The sequence below is a fragment of the Callorhinus ursinus genome, unplaced genomic scaffold, assembly GCF_003265705.2.
Source record: "Callorhinus ursinus isolate GAN/ISIS: 27379988/994484 unplaced genomic scaffold, GSC_fseal_2.0 scaffold31, whole genome shotgun sequence".
NCBI lineage: Eukaryota > Metazoa > Chordata > Mammalia > Carnivora > Otariidae > Callorhinus > Callorhinus ursinus.
The window spans coordinates 12276713-12295048 of NW_027397093.1; the positions used below are offsets into that span (position 1 = coordinate 12276713).

General features: G+C 38.0%; 2 protein-coding genes across 8 annotated transcripts in view; one reads left to right on the plus strand and one right to left on the minus strand.

Moving 5' to 3' along the window:
- Positions 1 to 4109, plus strand: part of ECD (ecdysoneless cell cycle regulator) — a 33165-nt gene extending 29056 nt beyond the window's left edge. Inside the window, exons 14-15 of one of the 3 annotated variants that reach the window (XM_073878832.1) lie at positions 408 to 615; positions 1224 to 1947. In XM_073878832.1, coding sequence (XP_073734933.1) covers positions 408 to 615; positions 1224 to 1378 — 363 coding nt within the window. In that variant the 3' untranslated portion in view covers positions 1379 to 1947. Of the gene's footprint in view, positions 1 to 407; positions 692 to 1223; positions 1948 to 3110 lie in introns of those variants that run through there. The other 2 variants (XM_025850456.2, XM_025850458.2) reach the window with 2 other exon arrangements.
- NUDT13 (nudix hydrolase 13) lies at positions 2080 to 18082 on the minus strand. 5 transcript variants are annotated; one of them, XM_073878839.1, is made up of 10 exons: positions 17964 to 18082; positions 14496 to 14672; positions 11636 to 11727; positions 8587 to 8726; positions 7252 to 7386; positions 6349 to 6455; positions 5464 to 5589; positions 4971 to 5082; positions 4103 to 4257; positions 2080 to 3176 (listed from the first exon to the last, which is right to left on the minus strand). In XM_073878839.1, the coding sequence occupies exons 3-10, from the start codon at positions 11716 to 11718 to the stop codon at positions 2982 to 2984; spliced, it is 1053 nt and encodes a 350-aa protein (XP_073734940.1). In that variant the 5' UTR covers positions 11719 to 11727; positions 14496 to 14672; positions 17964 to 18082; the 3' UTR covers positions 2080 to 2981. The 5 variants fall into 5 exon arrangements, with proteins under 5 accessions (XP_073734940.1, XP_025706247.1, XP_073734943.1 ...); XM_025850462.2 differs by lacking the exon at positions 14496 to 14672; XM_073878842.1 differs by lacking the exons at positions 8587 to 8726; positions 11636 to 11727; positions 14496 to 14672; positions 17964 to 18082 and adding an exon at positions 6762 to 6849 and having other exon boundaries at positions 7252 to 7384.
- Positions 18083 to 18336: the final 254 nt, after the last annotated feature.

An 18336-nucleotide genomic window follows, 5' to 3' on the forward strand; every position in this document is an offset into this window, starting at 1 on the left:
TTTTCACTGGGGGATAAAAAGGAAATTAGTTTCTTTCATTTAGAGAAAAAATTAGATTCTTTTTTTTAATGTTCATATTTGCGTATCTCTTTTAAAACTCTTAGGCGAGCTATAAATATGTCTCCTTAACCTTGGTTATCTCCCTTGGGCTATTTGAAAACAGGGAAGAAATCCAATTTATAGAAACTTTTCCTAGAAAGAAGTGTGTTAAAATCTTTGGAACCAAATTCTAATATGTGTGTTAAATTGTGAAGCTTATTAGACTTCATTTTTATTTTCTATCATTAAGGATAAGAAATTGCCTTTTTAATTTAGATTTCAGTTTTACATTATTGCTTAGTTTTTATTGTAACTACCATCTAATCTAATGGCCTATTCCATGATTTTGTTTTCTCTCCATAAATAAGGAACCTCTATCCCAGACTACCAATAATTCAGATGAGGAAGATTCTGGTGCAGGCGGATCTGTTATGACACCAGTGGATATAGACCTGAACCTGGTTTCAAATATACTGGAATCCTATAGTTCCCAAGCTGGACTGGCAGGACCTGCGTCCAACCTTTTACAAAGCATGGGAGTACAGCTGCCTGATAACACTGATCACAGACCCACAAGTAAGCCAACACAAGATTAGCCAGCACACCTAGCCTCTCTTTTTTTCTTCTTAAATAAATATTGAGTCTCACTGTGCTCCTGTCTAGTTTAGATGACTCATTTAGTAAAAATGTTTCTTCAGTACAAGTTTCACAGGCTAACTTCTCCTCTGTGAGCCCCAAATGTCCATTCTGCATAAGTCTTTGTGATCTCCGCTGAGGTACATTACAAGGTTTTGAAGTCAGCAGAAGAGAGAAAAATCAAGCCCCTGGACAGCCCCTGAGAGATTTACACACTCCGTGTTTAGAACATTAAGTTTATCTTTATTGAGGATTAAAGGAAAAGAAAGGAGGGTGATAGGCAAAAATGAGAAATGAATGAGTTGCTTTTTTATTCCAGTTACCAGAAATGACCTTTAGCCAGGCTCACTCTGGTGACAAATACATTTGTTTTAATGTTTTACCTGTTTTTGCTCTTCTGCTTCATGGACTGAGTGGGCTCTTTTTCTCCTTACCACCTTCATCACTCATTGCCACATGAATATTGTCCAGCCAGGTAATCCCTGTACCAAAGTTCCTTTTATTTATCTGCCATTTTCAGTACCCCAACCCTGCCCTTTTTGCCTCAGCTTTCAGGTATCCTTGGAGTTCTAAGAAGCAAAGCCCTCCTCCCACTCACTGCCAGGAAATAAAGTTCAGTGTCACAGCTCCTCTGTTAGCCTCTCTCATTTTTCTTTTCCAAATCAACACATTAATCCAAAAGCAAACAGTTACTCCATGGTAAGTTTGAGAAACTTAACGTGAATCCTGCACACTCCCCTTTCTATCAGTATTTTCAGATTGGGGATGTGTACACAGGTGCTCACAAACACACCCACAGAGAGATAGAAAAGATTGGGAGATGGTAATACACATGGACCCTGAACTGTTTTCTTCTAACTGCAAGATATGAAGAAATCTCAGGACCTCCCTTTGGAGAGTGCTTTTCCCTTCTACCTGCTGGGTTCAGTTCAGGTCAGGGCAAGCTGCCAACCTAACAGGACAGTCAAGTCCCATCACATACTATCCCTCAACATTTCCTGATGAAGGCACTTTGATTTCCCCAAAGTACTAATGATTTGCCAGCAATGGCAAAAGCAACAACCTTTTGGGATCAAAGGGAAATTCAGCACTCCATCTGTCTAGTTCTAGAATCTAGTAGACTTTAATGTGTGAATAATCTTAGTATCTCTGGCACTTGAGTCTTTTATCACAAATTAGTGCCTGAAATCATCCGAAGATACAACTCTTTCCCGGCCATTCCTCTTTTCAAACAGACTTCTAACAATTTTTCTTCTGCACATCGCTTCGGTTTTTCCACACTTGGGACCTGGGCTTCAATGCTTATCATACAAATAGATTCCTTTTCTCCCTCCCCACTCCCTGCCCCAGATTCTTACTTTCTTCTATTTCCTCACTTCATAAGACAGAAAAATACATCTGAACAAAGGTGTGGAAATTTATTTTATTTCCTCCAGATAAATCCTCCCTTATGACAAGGTATAGAATGACATACATGAATGATGAGCCATCCTAAATTTAGCTTATCCCATAAAACAAGAAATGGTTTGCCCTCACTAATCCCTTAGCTGAAGTTACAACACTTAACAGTATGCAAATGGCAGTGACCATTTTATATTTAGGAAATCAGACATGGCAAAGTGATCATCTTTTCCTTGGGTCACAAGCTAAGCAAGTAACGGCAAAAGACTTAGCTCTCTTAAGCCCCACTGGGATGCAATTACCCCAGCAGAAGATCACTGCATCTGATTTATTACAGGGTACTCTGAGGAAGATCTTGGCTCCCACTTTCTTCATCCCTTCAGATGACTTAAAGAAATAAGGCTTTTATTTAAATAACCATGTACAAAATACCTGTACACGAATTTTTTAATGTTATATTGTGCCATTTTTCTTAATTCTATTAGGATGAAAGGTAACTCAGTAGTGGGTTGAGATTTGCTATGTATCTTCAATACTAAGATAAAATTAAAATTATATCAGGCACATTTTTGCAGTTAGTGTAAACCCAGCATTAATGAGATACATGCCAAAAGATGTTTGCTTCCAAGACCTCAGTAAAAATGGGTGCATGGGGGCCTATATCCAAACTAATGCCTCAAACTTCCCTCTGATTTTGACAATCGTCATTATCTGTTTGGCATTTTGATTGCCTATGAATAGGAACTTCCTTAACACTGCTATTAGAGGTATCCTGCTGTAGGGTCACCTCCCGCTCTGCCTTAGTATGAAGTTGGAGATGGCCTTTGGTCACCTCCCTTTTACCAACTGATCTCTTTTATGCCCCTCCAGGATACTGAGAAGGGATCTGGGTGGCTCAACCTGAGCTAAGCAGGCAGGGTAGAGCAGGACGGCTTTTCCACCCACTCCTTAATCAGTTGGTGGGCAATGGCTAACTTAGGGGGCAACCAGAATGTCCCATACTGTTGCTGAGTATATGGATTGTTTTTCCTCAGGGCTGTGGCTACCTCATCATGACTGAACCAGCCAGCTGCCTCTAGTTCTTTCAAGTTCACCTGGATCTAAAAGACATAAAGAAAAACAGAATGTAAGGTTAGGAGCTACAAAATTTAGAAAACTCTGGCCAAAGGTGAGAAAATGTTCCCAGAACTGAGCAATACCTGGGATCTACAGGCTGAGAGATAATCAATTTTAGATATTGTGCAGAAGCAAAAGAGGCATAATTAAAAGGTGAGAGTTAAATATATTTTTTTAAACAGTGTAAAAGAAAAAAGTGCCTTTTAAAAATCTTGGAAGCACAAATACTGAAATACTAAAGAGTGGTTAACAGTGAGGTGTAATATATAAATAATTCTTGATTAACTTTCAATTTAAAAAGAAAATAAAATTACTCTTCTCTAAGGGATAAGGGATTATTAATGATTATCAAAGGCATAGTATCTTCTTTGCAATGCACATTGTATCCATAGGAAGCTGAGACAGATGAGATATTATTAATTCTATGCAAACCAAAACACAATAGACTTTGGCAGGTAGGGACCACAATGCCATCTATCAGGATGCTGCAGAAGAGCAAGATGAGGCTGGATAAGACAACATCTAAATCCCTTTCAACCAGAAGTTCCTATGATTTTATATAATTGGTCCCCAACATCCTAACAGCCTTGAATAAGACCAACCTTGAAATCAGTCCTTTAATTTGATATATTTATTGTGTGCCTACTCTGTGTAAGATGTTCAGTTAAGTACTGCTGAAAAATAAATTGTCACATGACTGAGATACATACAAAGAAGAATGGTAATTGTGCGGGTGCTCTGAATTTTCATGGAGATTGCTTCCTTTATAAGATTGGAAACTCCTAAAGGGAACAGATCCCATGTTACACATCTTTGTATAATGTAGACAATGCTGGACTAGAAAGGTGCCTACTGACCATTGTGGGTGAAGCAAAGGAAATACATACCCTAAGGAAGCATCAGAACTTACCTCTGTCTGCCCTGGATGCACAGTTGCATGACAAGCAATCATGAGTGAGCTATTAGGAAAGGGCCAGTGCTGGGATGCGGAGTACTGCAGTCTTTCCACCTCCAATCCCACCTCTTCTGCAACTTCTCTCCGGACAGCCTCTTCCAGACTTTCACCTATAAGCACTCAGATTAATTCAGGACAGCCTTGTAGCAGGAAGGGTGATACAGATGCCCATTTGTGAAAGGAGCCCAAAACTGGCTCCAAAGTTTCGATTAAGTATTCTTGGGAGAGCCCTAAGTCCCTGAGTCTCTACAGCAACAGGACTCAAGTCTGGAGTTGGGTGCTGAATTACAATACTTATACTAGTTACTTAATTAGTTAGTGAGAATGCAAAATAAGAGTGACAGGCTACTGCTGACCTCAGCTTTAATAAAATTCTTATGCCATGTTTGACCTTTTGCAAATTTTACCCCAATAGACTGAGAAAAAAACAACCTGTAAATATCTATTGAATTCTAATTAATACAATGCACGCTGAAATATTTAGGGAGAAGTGTACTAATGTCTGCAAACTATGTATCAAAGAATAAAATGGATTGGTGGATGGATAGAATGGGTAGATATGTGATAAAAGAAATGAAGAAAACAATTGTAGGATCTAGGTGGTAAGTGTATGGGTGAGTATTAACTGTATAATTCTTTCAGGTATGCCGTATGTTTGAAAACTTGCCTAATATTGGAAAATTATAATGCCAGAAGGCAGTTTTCCTGACTTGACAGGGAACAGTGTGCTTGAGACTTCAAGCACAAAAGCAACAAGACAAATACCTACTATTGTTAAACTTTTGTGTCCTCCAGTCATCTGTACATGCCCTAAACTTCTTACCTATATCACAAAAACCTGCCAAGGCAGAATACATTCCCTTGGGAAAGGAACTCTGGCGGGCAAGCAGGCATCGAGTCCCATCTGACACCAGAGTGATCACCACAGGAGCCATCTAGGAAAAGGGGATGGAAGACAGACATTAGGGTTTGGGGCCTGTTAATGGATGAAGGAATGGGTAACTAAGGAAAGCCTTTTAACTGTATAGGCTTCTATCCCCAGGACAGGCTAGCACAGTCTTGGATTACTGTCCTTTTATTTTTTTTATTTTTATTTTTTTTTAAAGATTTATTTATTTGAGAGAGCGAGAATGAGAGAGAGAGAGTACATGAGAGGGGAGGGGGTCAGAGGGAGAAGCAGGCTCCTCGCCGAGCAGGGAGCCCGATGCAGGACTCGATCCTGGGACTCCGGGATCATGACCTGAGCCGAAGGCAGTCGCTTAACCAACTAAGCCACCCAGGCGCCCGGATTACTGTCCTTTTAAAGTAGTGCTTACCTGTGGATAATAGATAATCTTATTGGAAGGGCACACACGCTTGCTGCCAGCCATATTCTTCTTGGTGGGCTGCCCGCTTCTGCTACAGAACTGATGAGCATCATGCCAACGGAGAAGAGCCTGAGCCTAGGAATACAAAGATAGGCTGATTTCATTTGGAGAGAATGTGAAGCTCATCTATAATAGTGCTGGCCTGGTATTTAGAACAACTCAAAGGGAAATGCCAATCCCTTTCCAGCTCACCTACTTTAAATGGTTATTAACTGTTTGAACTTTAAAATAAGGAAACTATCTGGAAATACTCCTCTAGCATCTGAAATATGAATAAGAGAAAGTATTATCATCCATTTAAAATACATATATAAACTATTATAATGAATGGCCCATGTACTTAGGATCCAACTTAAAAATAAGATATTTCCAATGTAGTGTAATACCCCAACAGGTATTCCTCCCCAATAAAGGTGGAATTTTTTTGCAAATAAAAATGTTTAGAGATGTCTTTTTAAGTAAAATGAACAACCAAAAGCACTTTAACAAGTGAAGTCTAAAGCTGTGAGGAGAAGTCATTAAAGCAATACAAAGTAATTTTTCATAGGACTAACATAATGATGTGTGTTATGCTATGGGTCATTAAAAATATCATGAGGCTGATAGATCTGCATTTCTTTAGGAGAAAATGGTCCTGCCAAAAATAAGGGCAAAAGAAAGAAGAATAAGCAATCTCCCTACAGCACCTTGTCCTTCTGCCAAGGTTTGTAGGAAGGACTGTGATCTATTCAAGAAGAAACCAAATGTCATTCTAGCCTTGGGCATGCATGCATGTATTCACCCATAAACATTGCTTTACTAAATTTCCTACAGAACTAAGAAGTCAGAATCTACCGTGGTCAGCAAGGAGGCATCCTTTGTATTCAGCTGAAAGAGAGCCTTCCTCAGCTCAGTGAAAGAGCCCTTGAGCTCTGTCTCCATTTCTGGTTTCTGTAAGGAAGCTAGAAAATGAGAACAGAGGATAAAATGAAACAAACACCAAACTTTGCCTTGGGGCCCCTCTCAAGTATGCCTGTTAAAGCAGTGTTTTCCAAACTCGCCTGATAATACTTTATTAGGGAAAATAAAAAATATACGGGTTCTCAAGCCCCTACCTGGAGATTCTGAACAGCAGGTGAGTAAGGCCCCGAAATCTTTATTTTTAAACAAGCACTGGGTGATTTCTTATATTCTGGCAAATTTGCGAAACATCAGAGCATAGTATTTTTCAAGATCCTCTTCAGAGTAATAAGAATATTTGCACTAACCACACACTCTCCCTGGAAGAGAGGTAAAATGGCACCTCTAAGCTCCTATCTGCACTGGATTCCAGCATCATTACATTTACAACCAGACCTGGAAGGAGAGAAGGAAAGTCTAGTAGGAACCATGAACCTTATACCAAACTGGTTCCCAAATACGGGTCTGAAGCCCCTGAGCATGGTAACATGTTTAGTCACCTGAGATAAGAATGATGTCATGAATTTTAAAACATTTAAGAAATATAATAAAATGTATTAAGGTACAGAGAATAAAACATCTGTGTACCTACCACCAAGCTTAGAAAGTATTAAAATATTCTTTATCTTTTAAATGATGATGACAGTAAATGGGTAGTTTTTTTTAGTCCTAACTTAAAAAAAAACAAGGTTGATAACCTTTGGTATTCACAAAACTTTTTTTGAAATTTTACTATTACATGAGAGCCCTAAGTCTGAGCACCACTGGGAAGTATCCATTAGAAATAATGTTCTATACCACTTATGGAAGAGGAGCTATTTAGACCTAGATCCAGAGCAAACCATGCTTCATGCTGTTCAGAGCATCCAATCAGCACAGAGTCTTCTATTCTTTGTATGTCCTGTCCAAACTTTGCCAGGAGACTTTCCAACTCTAAGAAACAGAAAAGGAAGAAAAGGTTTTTCATTAAATCACCACAGCCATATTAACCTAGGAAATCATCTACTTCAGCTTGAAGTAGGTATACCTGCTTCTAGCCACTGCCCTGCAGCTAATTAGCTATGTAATCTTGGTCTAATCACTTAGCCTCTCTAGGCCTCCATCTTCCCATCAGCAATCTGAAGTGTTTAGACTAAAGAAGGAATTCTTGCTCTATACCACTGTATTCTGTGATTGTATCATGAAAGGAGAATATCCCCTAGTTCAAAAGATACATGATAGTTAATGTATTACGGTGCTGAAAAAAAAAAGTGAATGCTTAAAATGCTAGAGACCAATTCAGTTACATAGAATGTAGTCTCCAGATTGTGCTAGGTGTCTGGTCTAGGGTAGACTATTCATCCAAGATCCTAGTCTGTATAAGACAAGTGCTGTATAGGGAGAAAATCTGTCCTGTGCGTGAAGGACATATTTATTTGTTCATAATACAACATAACATTGCCTTCTGATGGCATCCTGATACTCTTTTGCACTGCTAGAAACTACCTATCCAAGTACTCAACATCTGACCCATGGAGGAAATTCATTGCCTTTGTATTTAGAAGTAAGTCAGTGTATAGTGACATCATATAAAACTGAAAGTACCTTGAATGCTTAGATATCTATTTACATACCCTTAAAGAGTTCTTAAAATATTAATTTTAATTCACATTTCATTTTTGACCCTTCTAGAAGAAATGAAGTCATGATGCAAATCTCAATAGTGGAAAAGTACACAATTCCACAGAGGCTGGAAATCACTGCTTTAAGCAGGGTTTGGCAAAATATTTTAGGCTTTGTGAGCCATGTGGCTCTCTGTCACAACCACTCTGCTCTGCCACTGTAGGGCGAAAACAGCCATAGACAATATGTAAATGAATGAGCGTGGCTGTGTTCAGTATTTACAGAACAAGCAGTGGGTTCGAATTCGGCCAGCAGTTTCACTGACCCCTAGTTTAAGGCAATAGTGGTTCATACCATTACTAAATAATATTTGGGCAACTCAGGTTTATACACTAAACAATTAATTGGTAGAAATAGTTTGAAAAACCTGGACTCTAAAATTGAAGGATCCTTCTCAGGGATTTGATGTGGATGAAATTCATTCATGGCCACAGGCTGGTCTACAGTACTGCTGGTCCTCTTTGGGCTTACCTAGTAGGCTATGCCTGGGGGCCTGGTATTGGTGTCCCGATTTCTGAAGCAAAGGAGCCAGGCTATGAAAGAGATAAAATGCTCCTGTCTGCTGGGCTTTTTTACATGCATCATCATCTTCCTTCAGTTCAAATAAATACCTGTATTTTGAAAATAAAGCATTATTAAAACCACAGTTACTTGTACAGCATTCATCTTTCAGAATTTGGTCCTTGCATCCCTCTCCTATCACACTTACTTCCTTTTATTTATATCCTAAACTGCTCTTTCCCCTGAAAGACTAGGATCTCCTTAAGGGCAGGGTCAGCCTTAGTTCTGTATCTCCAGTAATTAGCATATTGAATGGCTCGATTCAATAAATATTTATTGAATTGAACTTCAAGGGTAATAAATATTTACTGAATTGAACCTCAAGGTACTTTGCCAATATTACGCTGTGAGGCAAGAATTTACACGCAGTGGAGTGAAAGGAAAACAAGTACCGTGAGGAAACATCAACCACAGAATATCTAGGGATGGGAGCAGACTTCATTCTTGTAGACAGAGAGCCAACACCACACCTTAACTCTCCTTCAATCTAGAGATGGTAAAGAGCTGTTATCTTCAATGCATTCGTGCTTCCAACACCTAGTCCTCCACATGGACACCATTAGCTCCTTATCTCTACCAGAGACCACTGATGGGAAAGTGAAACCTATACTTGACCTAGGCTTATTTAATAAGTGTAATATCTTCAATAGCCAAAATACAAATGTGGAAAAAGACAACATCCTATCATGAGTTTGTCTAGAAGAAATAGTACTGGATCCAGATCTAGGCTTTTCAAGCACCTTCATTAAAGATTACCTAAGTTTATCCCTTCAAGAGCCTTGGAAATCAGGTCAGGGTCCACATGATTCAGGGGGTACTGAATGTAGATTCTCCTTCTGAAGACTTTGGGATGACCATTTTTGCCTATTAAAAGCCCCAAACAGACTCAGATTTATGGCAGATTTTGTCATGAGGTAGGCAACACAGTTTATAGATATTTCCTGTAGGATCTGGGAGCTTTTGTAACACTAACAAAGTTAGTTCAACATAAAACTACAAAGCAAAATGATAAATGTGCCCCAGTGTTATCTTTAGGAACCTATTTTTGACTATATGATAAAAGGGGTTACAATGAGCTCTTCATAAACACAAGACCAAAGAAACCTGAGATTTTAATACTCATGGTATTTTTAAACTTATTATAAGTGACTCACTTCCTGGGGCAAAGACTTAATGCATGTCAAAGGAGAGACATGTGCCACTCAGAAGTTACCAAATATAAACAATAGAACACCTCTGCCTTCCTAAAAGAACAGTAAGAGAGGTACAACCTGTGCTTTGCCCTAATGACCCTAAAAAGCGAAACACCTACATAAACACCCAGGTCTTAAATCTGGGGCCTCACTGGAACTGGAACTGAGAGCCAAAAAGTTCCTTACATATTCTTTCTCGATCAGGAACACTAATTTGAAAAACTAATTTGCCCCCTTTAGTTATAATAGCATGGAAACAACACTAAGATTATCAGACACAAACTTGTTTTCCTATTTACAAAAATACAAAGTCATCCCATAAAAGTCAGAAAATACAGTTAGCAATTTGTTCAAAAAAGGGAAATCAAGAATCTCACCATTCAGAGATTATCACTGTTTACACCTGGGAATTCTTCAAACTATTTATTGGTATCTGTACATAGGTATATTCAGAGTCATACCTATTAAGTTGTAGCCTTTTTTTTCTTATCATTCTTTTCATGCCATGTTCTTTATTGATAGAATTTCATTCTCTCATGACTTTTTACTCATTTTAAAATCACTTTAACAGGGCGCCTGGGTGGCTCAGATGGTTAAGCATCTGCCTTCAGCTCAGGGCATGATCTCAGGGTCCTGGAATCAAGCCCCACATCAGGCTCCTGGCTCAGCGAGGAGTCTGCTTCTCCCTCTCCTTCTGCCTCTCTCCCCTGCTCATATTCCCTCTCTCTCTCTCTCTCTCTGTCACATGAATAAAAAAAAATTTTAAATCACTTTAACATAGGCATTTTTAGACCATTCAATAACTGTTCAATAATTCAGTTATTGTTCTCAGAGTCTCAGCCTGAGCGCTGCAAATAACCTACAATAATTTAAGTACTGCAATTTTCTTTTCTCACTCTTGTTCATGTAATACTGTATGCTTACGTGCCTTTAAATTCTGGACCGGGCACTCATGTTTGGCAGAGCTTTTCATTTAGGAAGCCCTGGTTATGAGTGTATCTCTTCAGAGGAGTTTTACCTTGCTTCTGCAAGGTGCCCAGGGGTCCTATAAGTCTACGACTACTACTTACATTCTTTTCTTAGGTTGGGGTTTGGGGACCATAACACAGATGGTGCAAATTTAAACCCCAAAACTATGAGAACAGGCTGGTGATTTCAAATTCACAGATTTCAAATTTGCCCAGGCTGTGACAAAGAAGTCCTTTACCATCATCCTGTACTGGCGTAGGTTTTTTTTTTTTCCTGGTCTACCTTTAACTGGTGGTTTAGTTCTTTCTTAGAGGTGAGGGGTGAGGGAATTAGAATTTTCTACCTTTTTTCAGGAAACTTCATGAACTGTTATTATTCAGTATAGTTTTTAATTCCATCATAGGGGTGTACCATCATTTAAATTATTTTAAATTAATTTTAATTAATTTTAAATTAATTAAATTAAATTAAATCTTGTTCATTCATCCATTCAACAATCCTTCAATGCCTACTATGCGCCGGGTATTGTTTTATGCACGAGGGGTACCATGCTGGGAAAGACAAAGTTCTTATCTTAATAGAACTTAATATTTAAGTATGTCAGATATTTTAGGTAATATTGGAAATTTAGTTTATTTAGAATCTTTCCAATTATAAATAATTTGCAATGACTATCCTTATATGTAAATCTTAATCATGTATCCTTAATCCTCAATGTAGGATTTTAAGATATTTATATTTTATAATTTAATGGGCCAAAGAGAGAATAATCAGAGCTCAGGTTGGTCACAACTCACCGGGTCTTAGTGACATAAGTTGACAGCAGCCTAAAGTACCAAAAAGATTTTCTCCTGCAAGCAATTCCACAATACAGGGACATTGTCAGGTCCTTAGAGAAAAGAGGAGTCAAAAAAAAAAGTCATAGTATGCAATTTAAAGTAATGAATCACCAAGAGGGTTATACTTTAAGCCAGGATAGGATTACTTTTTAATATTAAGGAAAGAAACTGAATAGAAGTCAGATGATCTGGCTTCGAAATTGCATTTGTGCCACTAACTAGCTGTGGGATTTCAACTTTTTAGTACCTCTTTTCTAATCTACAAAATGGCAACCTGTTCTGCCTACCTAATAGGTTATTTTGAGACTCTGCTATCTACAAAAAAATATGTTCCTCCTTCCATATTGTAGAATTGTTGCCAGAAGTTAGAGAATAAGCCACAATTTACATTTCTCTCCTTCTATCTAAGCAGTGACAAAAGTAGTTCTTAACAATGGAATGTGAGTGGAAGTGATGTATATCTCTTCTAGGCTGAAGCAGCTAAGAAGTGGGTATGCCTAGGGGGTGCCAAGGTGGCTCAGTTGGTTGAGCATCCAACTCTTGGTCTCATCTCAGGTCCTGATTTCAGGGTGATAGGATCAAGCCCCGCATCGGCTTGGAGTCTGGCTCCACCATCGGCTTGGAGTCTGCTTGAGATTCTCTCTCTCCTTCTCTCTCTGCCCTTCTCCCCATTCACGCATGTGTGCACACACACTCTCTCTCTCTAAAATAAATAAATAAATCTTTAAATAATTTAAAAATGAGGGGCGCCTGGGTGGCTCAATCGTTAAGCAGACGTCTGCCTTTGGCTCAGGTCATGGTCCCAGGGTCCTGAGATCGAGCCCCTCATCGGGCTCCCTGCTCAGTGGGAGGCCTGCTTCTCCCTCTCCCACTCCCCCTGCTTGTGTTCCCTCTCTTGCTGTGTCTCTCTCTGTCAAATAAATTAAAAAAAAAAAAACTTAAAAAAATTTTTTTAAATGAAAAAAAAGAAGTGGGTATGCCTTCATCCTCTTTCCTCCTTCTGCTTGGAAGACTCTGGAATGGCAGAGTATTAGATGAAGAAGCCTGGATCCTTGAATCACAACATGGAGAAAAGCCACCTGCCAACCAAAGGACCCACCCCCCCAACACACACTTTGGACGATTTATGAGTGAGAAATAAACTTCTACCATACTAAGCAACTGAACTTTTGAAGTTTGTTCCAGCAGCTAGCATTACTCTAAGACCAGGTAAGACTGGGAATGTCTCCAGAGTAATGGAGAGTATATGAAAGCCAAAGTTCCTCTAAGAATGAAGTAAGAGGAATCCTATAGATAAGAAAAATACAAAAATCATGGCCATCAAGAAAATATTTCAAAAGGCAGCTATGCAAATCTACATGAATCTAAGATATTTTCTATTTTGTGTATTCCTTTGTGAGAGAAAAAAAATTCTGTATCTTATGAATCCATTCTGCAGGTGATTCCTTTTAAATTGTATATCAGTAAGTATTTTATTCCCCATGAAAAGTACATTTCACATTGGCAATAAAAGTCAAGAAGTTCCACTGAAATGAGAAAATCAGTACAGTTAAATAACCAAAGCAAGCTTTGACACTAAACAAATCACTGAGGAATATCTAAAGTTTAGGCTTACTTCTTAGTTGCATAATTATGAATCACTGATGACTAATCCTTGGACAGTTTTGGCTACAATCTATGTCCTAGCCAAGGGTAAAATATATTTAGCAAAGACATTCAACAAAAAGTGTTTATTGAAAATTGACTTTATGCAAGGTCCTTTAAGGAACACAGAAATGTTCTGATGAAAAACCTACCATCAAGGGACTCTAGTAGGAGAAAGAAAACAAACATAGCTTTCCCAGAAGGGAACATGTGATATGTGGGTTACAAAGCACTCTAGGAGAGTATTAAAAGACTTGTGTGATATACTGGAAGAAATATATTTCTTGTATATGGGTATGTCATATGTATATGTCTCAGGTACAAACTCTGAGAATGTAAATTGGTACAATATTTTTGGGCGGCAATTTCGGAATATCTATTGAAATGTTAAATAAACATGCCTTTCACCTAGCAATTCCACTTCTATGAATTTATCCTAAGAAGGATATGTATAGGAATGTTAACTGAAAGGTATGATAAAGGGGAATAATATACAGCTCTTAAAAATAAATAGAAGAAACATACGAAGAGATATATAAATCAACAAAACGGAATATTCCAATGCTTTTTGTCCGGGGAGATGGTGTTGTACTAGTTGCCCCTCCTTTAAGAGTTGGCTGAAACAAAGAATTTATCATGTATGGAATATAGGAGCTTTTGTATGATTGCCTCTTTAAATGTAGAAGACATTCAAAAGAGAAACCTGCGTAAATTTTGATATTAAGAAATGACCAAGGATTCTTCCACTCCTGAAACGAGTTGATTTGCGGATAACTAAAAAATTCTTAAGCTAAAGGGCATTTTAATTTTTTTCCAACCCTTTCAATAAATGTGATCACCAAGATGCAGAACTCTTTTTTTCAGGAATTGATTTGTTCTGTTGTTTTCTCAATTTCTGATTTTTTTCCTTTAAATTAAATTTGATGTTTCCTTTTTTGATTAAAAAATAAATAAACAAATAAATAGAAGAGTGCCTGGGTGGCTCAGTTAAGCATCTGACTCTTGGTTTTGGCTCAGGTCATGGTCTCAGGGTCCTAGGATCGAGCCCCACATCAGGCTCTGCGCTCATCAAGGAGTCTGCTTGGGATTCTCTCTTACCCTCTCTCTCGGCCCCTCTTCCCTACTCTCTCTCTCAAATAAATAAAATCTTTAAAATAAATAAATAAATGGGCACCTGGGTGGCTCAGTTGGTTGGGCGACTGCCTTTGGCTCAGGTCATGATCCTGGAGTCCTGGGATCGAGTCCCGCATCGGGCTCCCTGCTCGGCGGGGAGTCTGCTTCTCCCTCTGACCCTCCTACTTCTCATGCTCTCTGTCTCTCATTCTTTCTCTCTCAAATAAATAAATAAAATCTTAAAAAAGTAATAATAAATAAATAAATAAATACAAGATAACAGTGGAAACATTCATATATAGTAACAGGGAAAGATATTCACAATATATGTTTAAGTAAGAAAAGCAATTATTTGGTTGGTTTACCATGATCTAATTAATTTATAAAGGAAAGGACATAGGGGAGCCTGGGTGGCTTAGTGGGTTAAGCATCCAACTCTTGATTTCAGCTCAGGTCATGATCTTAGGGTTGTGAGATCGAGTCCTGCGTTGGTCTCTGTACTGGGTGTGGAGTCTGCTTAAGACTCTCTCTCTCCCTCTCCCTCTGTCCCTGCCTGTCCCCGCTTCTCTCCCTCTCTAAAAAAAGAAAAGAAAAAGAAAAGGACATATACATATCAATAAACATAAATTAGATATGTATCTATTTGTATTTTTAAAGTGACTATAAGTACACATACCATATCATCAATAGGAGTACCTCAGCACATTCCCAGGGAGCCAAAAGGAATTCTTTTGGTGAGTTCCTTGAATCCTGAGAGCCAAGAGCTGTTTGGTTGAGCTATAACTACCAACTAATCTGTGTGGCCCACTGTTTTTGGCTGCCTGATGCTTTGCCTAGTTTCTGTTACGAAATTAACCTTAGCCAGTTGTGGATTATCATGGTCTGCTGACTCATGGGATGGTCACAGAGCTTATAAAAAACAAAGTCAAGTTCTTAATGTAACTTTGAAAAAATATTAACAATCAAGAGGAAAACCAGACTTATTTCAACTGAGAACTGCACCTTCATTGGTATAGTCATAAACCTAGTAGATAAAAATTAAGTCTAATTCCTTTTCTAAATGGTCCCTTGAATATTTTTTATACACATCTTATATAAAAACAGTATAGAGATTATTGAAAAGTCAAAGAAGAGAAAACGATTTCCTTAAAAATCAGCTTTAACTATATTTTTCTCTTCTAAATAGATCGTTAAAATTATAAAATTAACATAATTACATTACAGGACATCTAGAAAAGAGAATTGTGAGGGTGTCCATAATATGGCCACATAAATATAACATGTATTTTCTAATCTTTTTACACATACAACTTCTACATATTTGTAATCAGAGGACACATTTTTGTCAACTTGCTTCCATGAAACACATCACAAGCAGTTTTCCATGTTTTTGTATAAGCTATATAATTTTTTTTAGCTGCAAAATACTACATTCAGGTAGACTCATCCTTATTTTGCTAAACATTCCCGATTTTAGACATTTAGGTTGCTCTGATTTTAAATTACCAGAAATAAGATACCACTAAATACCTGTGTGCTGATATTTTCAGGTTACTTTTTAAGTTTCCCGAAGTAGAATTACTGGGATAAAATTTAGTTTAAAATCATATGGCTCTTTCTACACATTGCCACACTTACAAGATTCAGTAGTGTCTGGTTTAAAAAAAAAAGAACTTTCATTTTATATTTTTTTGATAACTACCAAGATTGAAAGTGTTTTGAGATTTAATAGTTCTAGTTCCCCTTTTGCAAACTGTTTGATGTCCTGTGCTCATTTATTTACTGTGGTTTTGACCATTCTAGATTTTAGAATATTATAGTACATTTCCAGCATTTTCCATAATATCATAGAACACATTATAGGAACCAACCTCTATATGTGTTGTTTTCTTTGTGTACCTCAGTACAAAAAAAAAAAGTCTTTTAACAATGAGGATATGTGAAATTACTTTTAGAATGAAAATATAATTTCTTATAACTCCATTACTATTTAGAAATCTAATGCAGGGAAAATTTGTTACTTATTTCTAAATAGTTTGTGATTTTTTACTCTTTTAGGGGTCTTCAGTGCAATGTTTTATTCAAAGTGTATTGGCTCAAGGGCTTACCTTTAGTAAACATGCTGCAGAACAACTGGTAAACCTGCCATGATACTCAAATCCACATTACAAACAGAATTGTTTTTGTTTGGATTGACAAGTATTATGGTATTTTATTCCTGGCGGCATTCTGGGGATAAAAGTTCACTATTCACGAAATAAGTTTTGGAGAAAATACAGCACCGTTATTTTACGTTAGATGACAAGCCCAGGGCTGCCTTCTGTTTTGTTTACAATGTCTGTGCGTATCTCCAAACCGAGGAAGGAACAGGCAAGTAAGCACTGAAGAGACTCCGGACTTTTATTCTGGGCTCTCCCACTGACTGAATTTGTGATCTATAGCTGTCACCTAACTCGTAGGAGCTTGGTTTCTGTCTCACTTCTCACAGGGGAAGGAAGGAGAGAAAATGGATCTAAAGTGTATTACAACCATGTCAGGTTTCCACACACCCAATTCTCAGATCTGTTAGACTGTACAATCCTCAAGGGTTGGGATTGTATCTTCCCCTATCTATAGCACCTAGCATTGTCTCTATCACAATGTAAAACACAATATAGATAGATGAATGAATGAATGAATGAATGAATTTATCCCATTTTACAAGTGAGGAAGATAAAGCTTTAACTAATCTGAAATCACAATTTAGATAGCAGCAGTTTCAAACCCAGGGCTATCTGGCTCCAAAACTCATGTGTTGATGAGAAATATATGGGAAAGCATTTTTCAACATTCATTTATGATTATTTTAAAAGTACAAGGACTGATAGAGATGAAAGATACTATTATTTTTACTGAAAACTATTCAATGAAGAGGCAAGGCTGTTAAGATTAACAATTCTCTCAAACACCTGTAATAAGTGATTCCCACATTTCTCATCCTGTTCATTTTAACAGAAGAAAGATTACTTTGTAAAATACTACAGCATGAAGAAAAGGCCCATCTCGAATCTCTGTGGTTATTTCTACCAAGAAGTTTGGAAGAAGTTTGATAGTGTTTGAGAGAGCCCTTTTCAGTTCCCTCTATTCGTTACTGTGCACCTCAATGGAATGAGGAAATACGCAACACTGAGGAGCCATGCGATACAGATTTCAAGGTCCCACTAAGTAGCTTTATGGTTTGCTTTCTAAAAAATGTTTCCTCCCTTAATTCAAAAATAATGCAGGCACAATGCAAAAAAAGTAAGCAAATTCTATTTTTAAATAACTCTCCAAGAAAGTTCCAGAAAAATATTAGCTTTAGTTAAAAGGATAGTTCCTTAAGTTATGATGCAAAACTGTGGCCATTCCCTGGTTTCTGCAAGAAGGAAAAGACTAAGCTAAAATCACAAAATGCTGTGACCAAGAGCTTTTTTCAAGTTTTGATTATGCCTTCCCATAAAATCCCTCCTGGGCTTAGAACCTCAACAGTTTTCTGTTCCTCTGTACTCACTCTGAATTCTGTTGGGGGAGGGTGTCTTCCTAGGCCTCAAGAATCAGCAGAAAGCAGGGAACTCCTAACCTTCCTGGGAAGTAGGGCTTCCCTTCCCCAGAGGGACTATTGTGGCCTCTGCCACACTTCCCAGAATCCCCTAGAGATGCACTCTGGGAATTGTAGTTCTCTTTTCATGCTGGCTGTTAAGTCGTCCAAAGTTAACCATGGTTGCAGGCACGCTTTTGCCACACTTCCCAGAATTCACCTAGAGATGCACTCTGGGAATTGTAGTTTAATCCAGAGGCATGCTGCTATCCACTCCAACAGCAAAGTTAACCGTGAGTGTCAAAAAGCATGATCTAAGATCTTCTAAATCCATTACCAGAAAAAC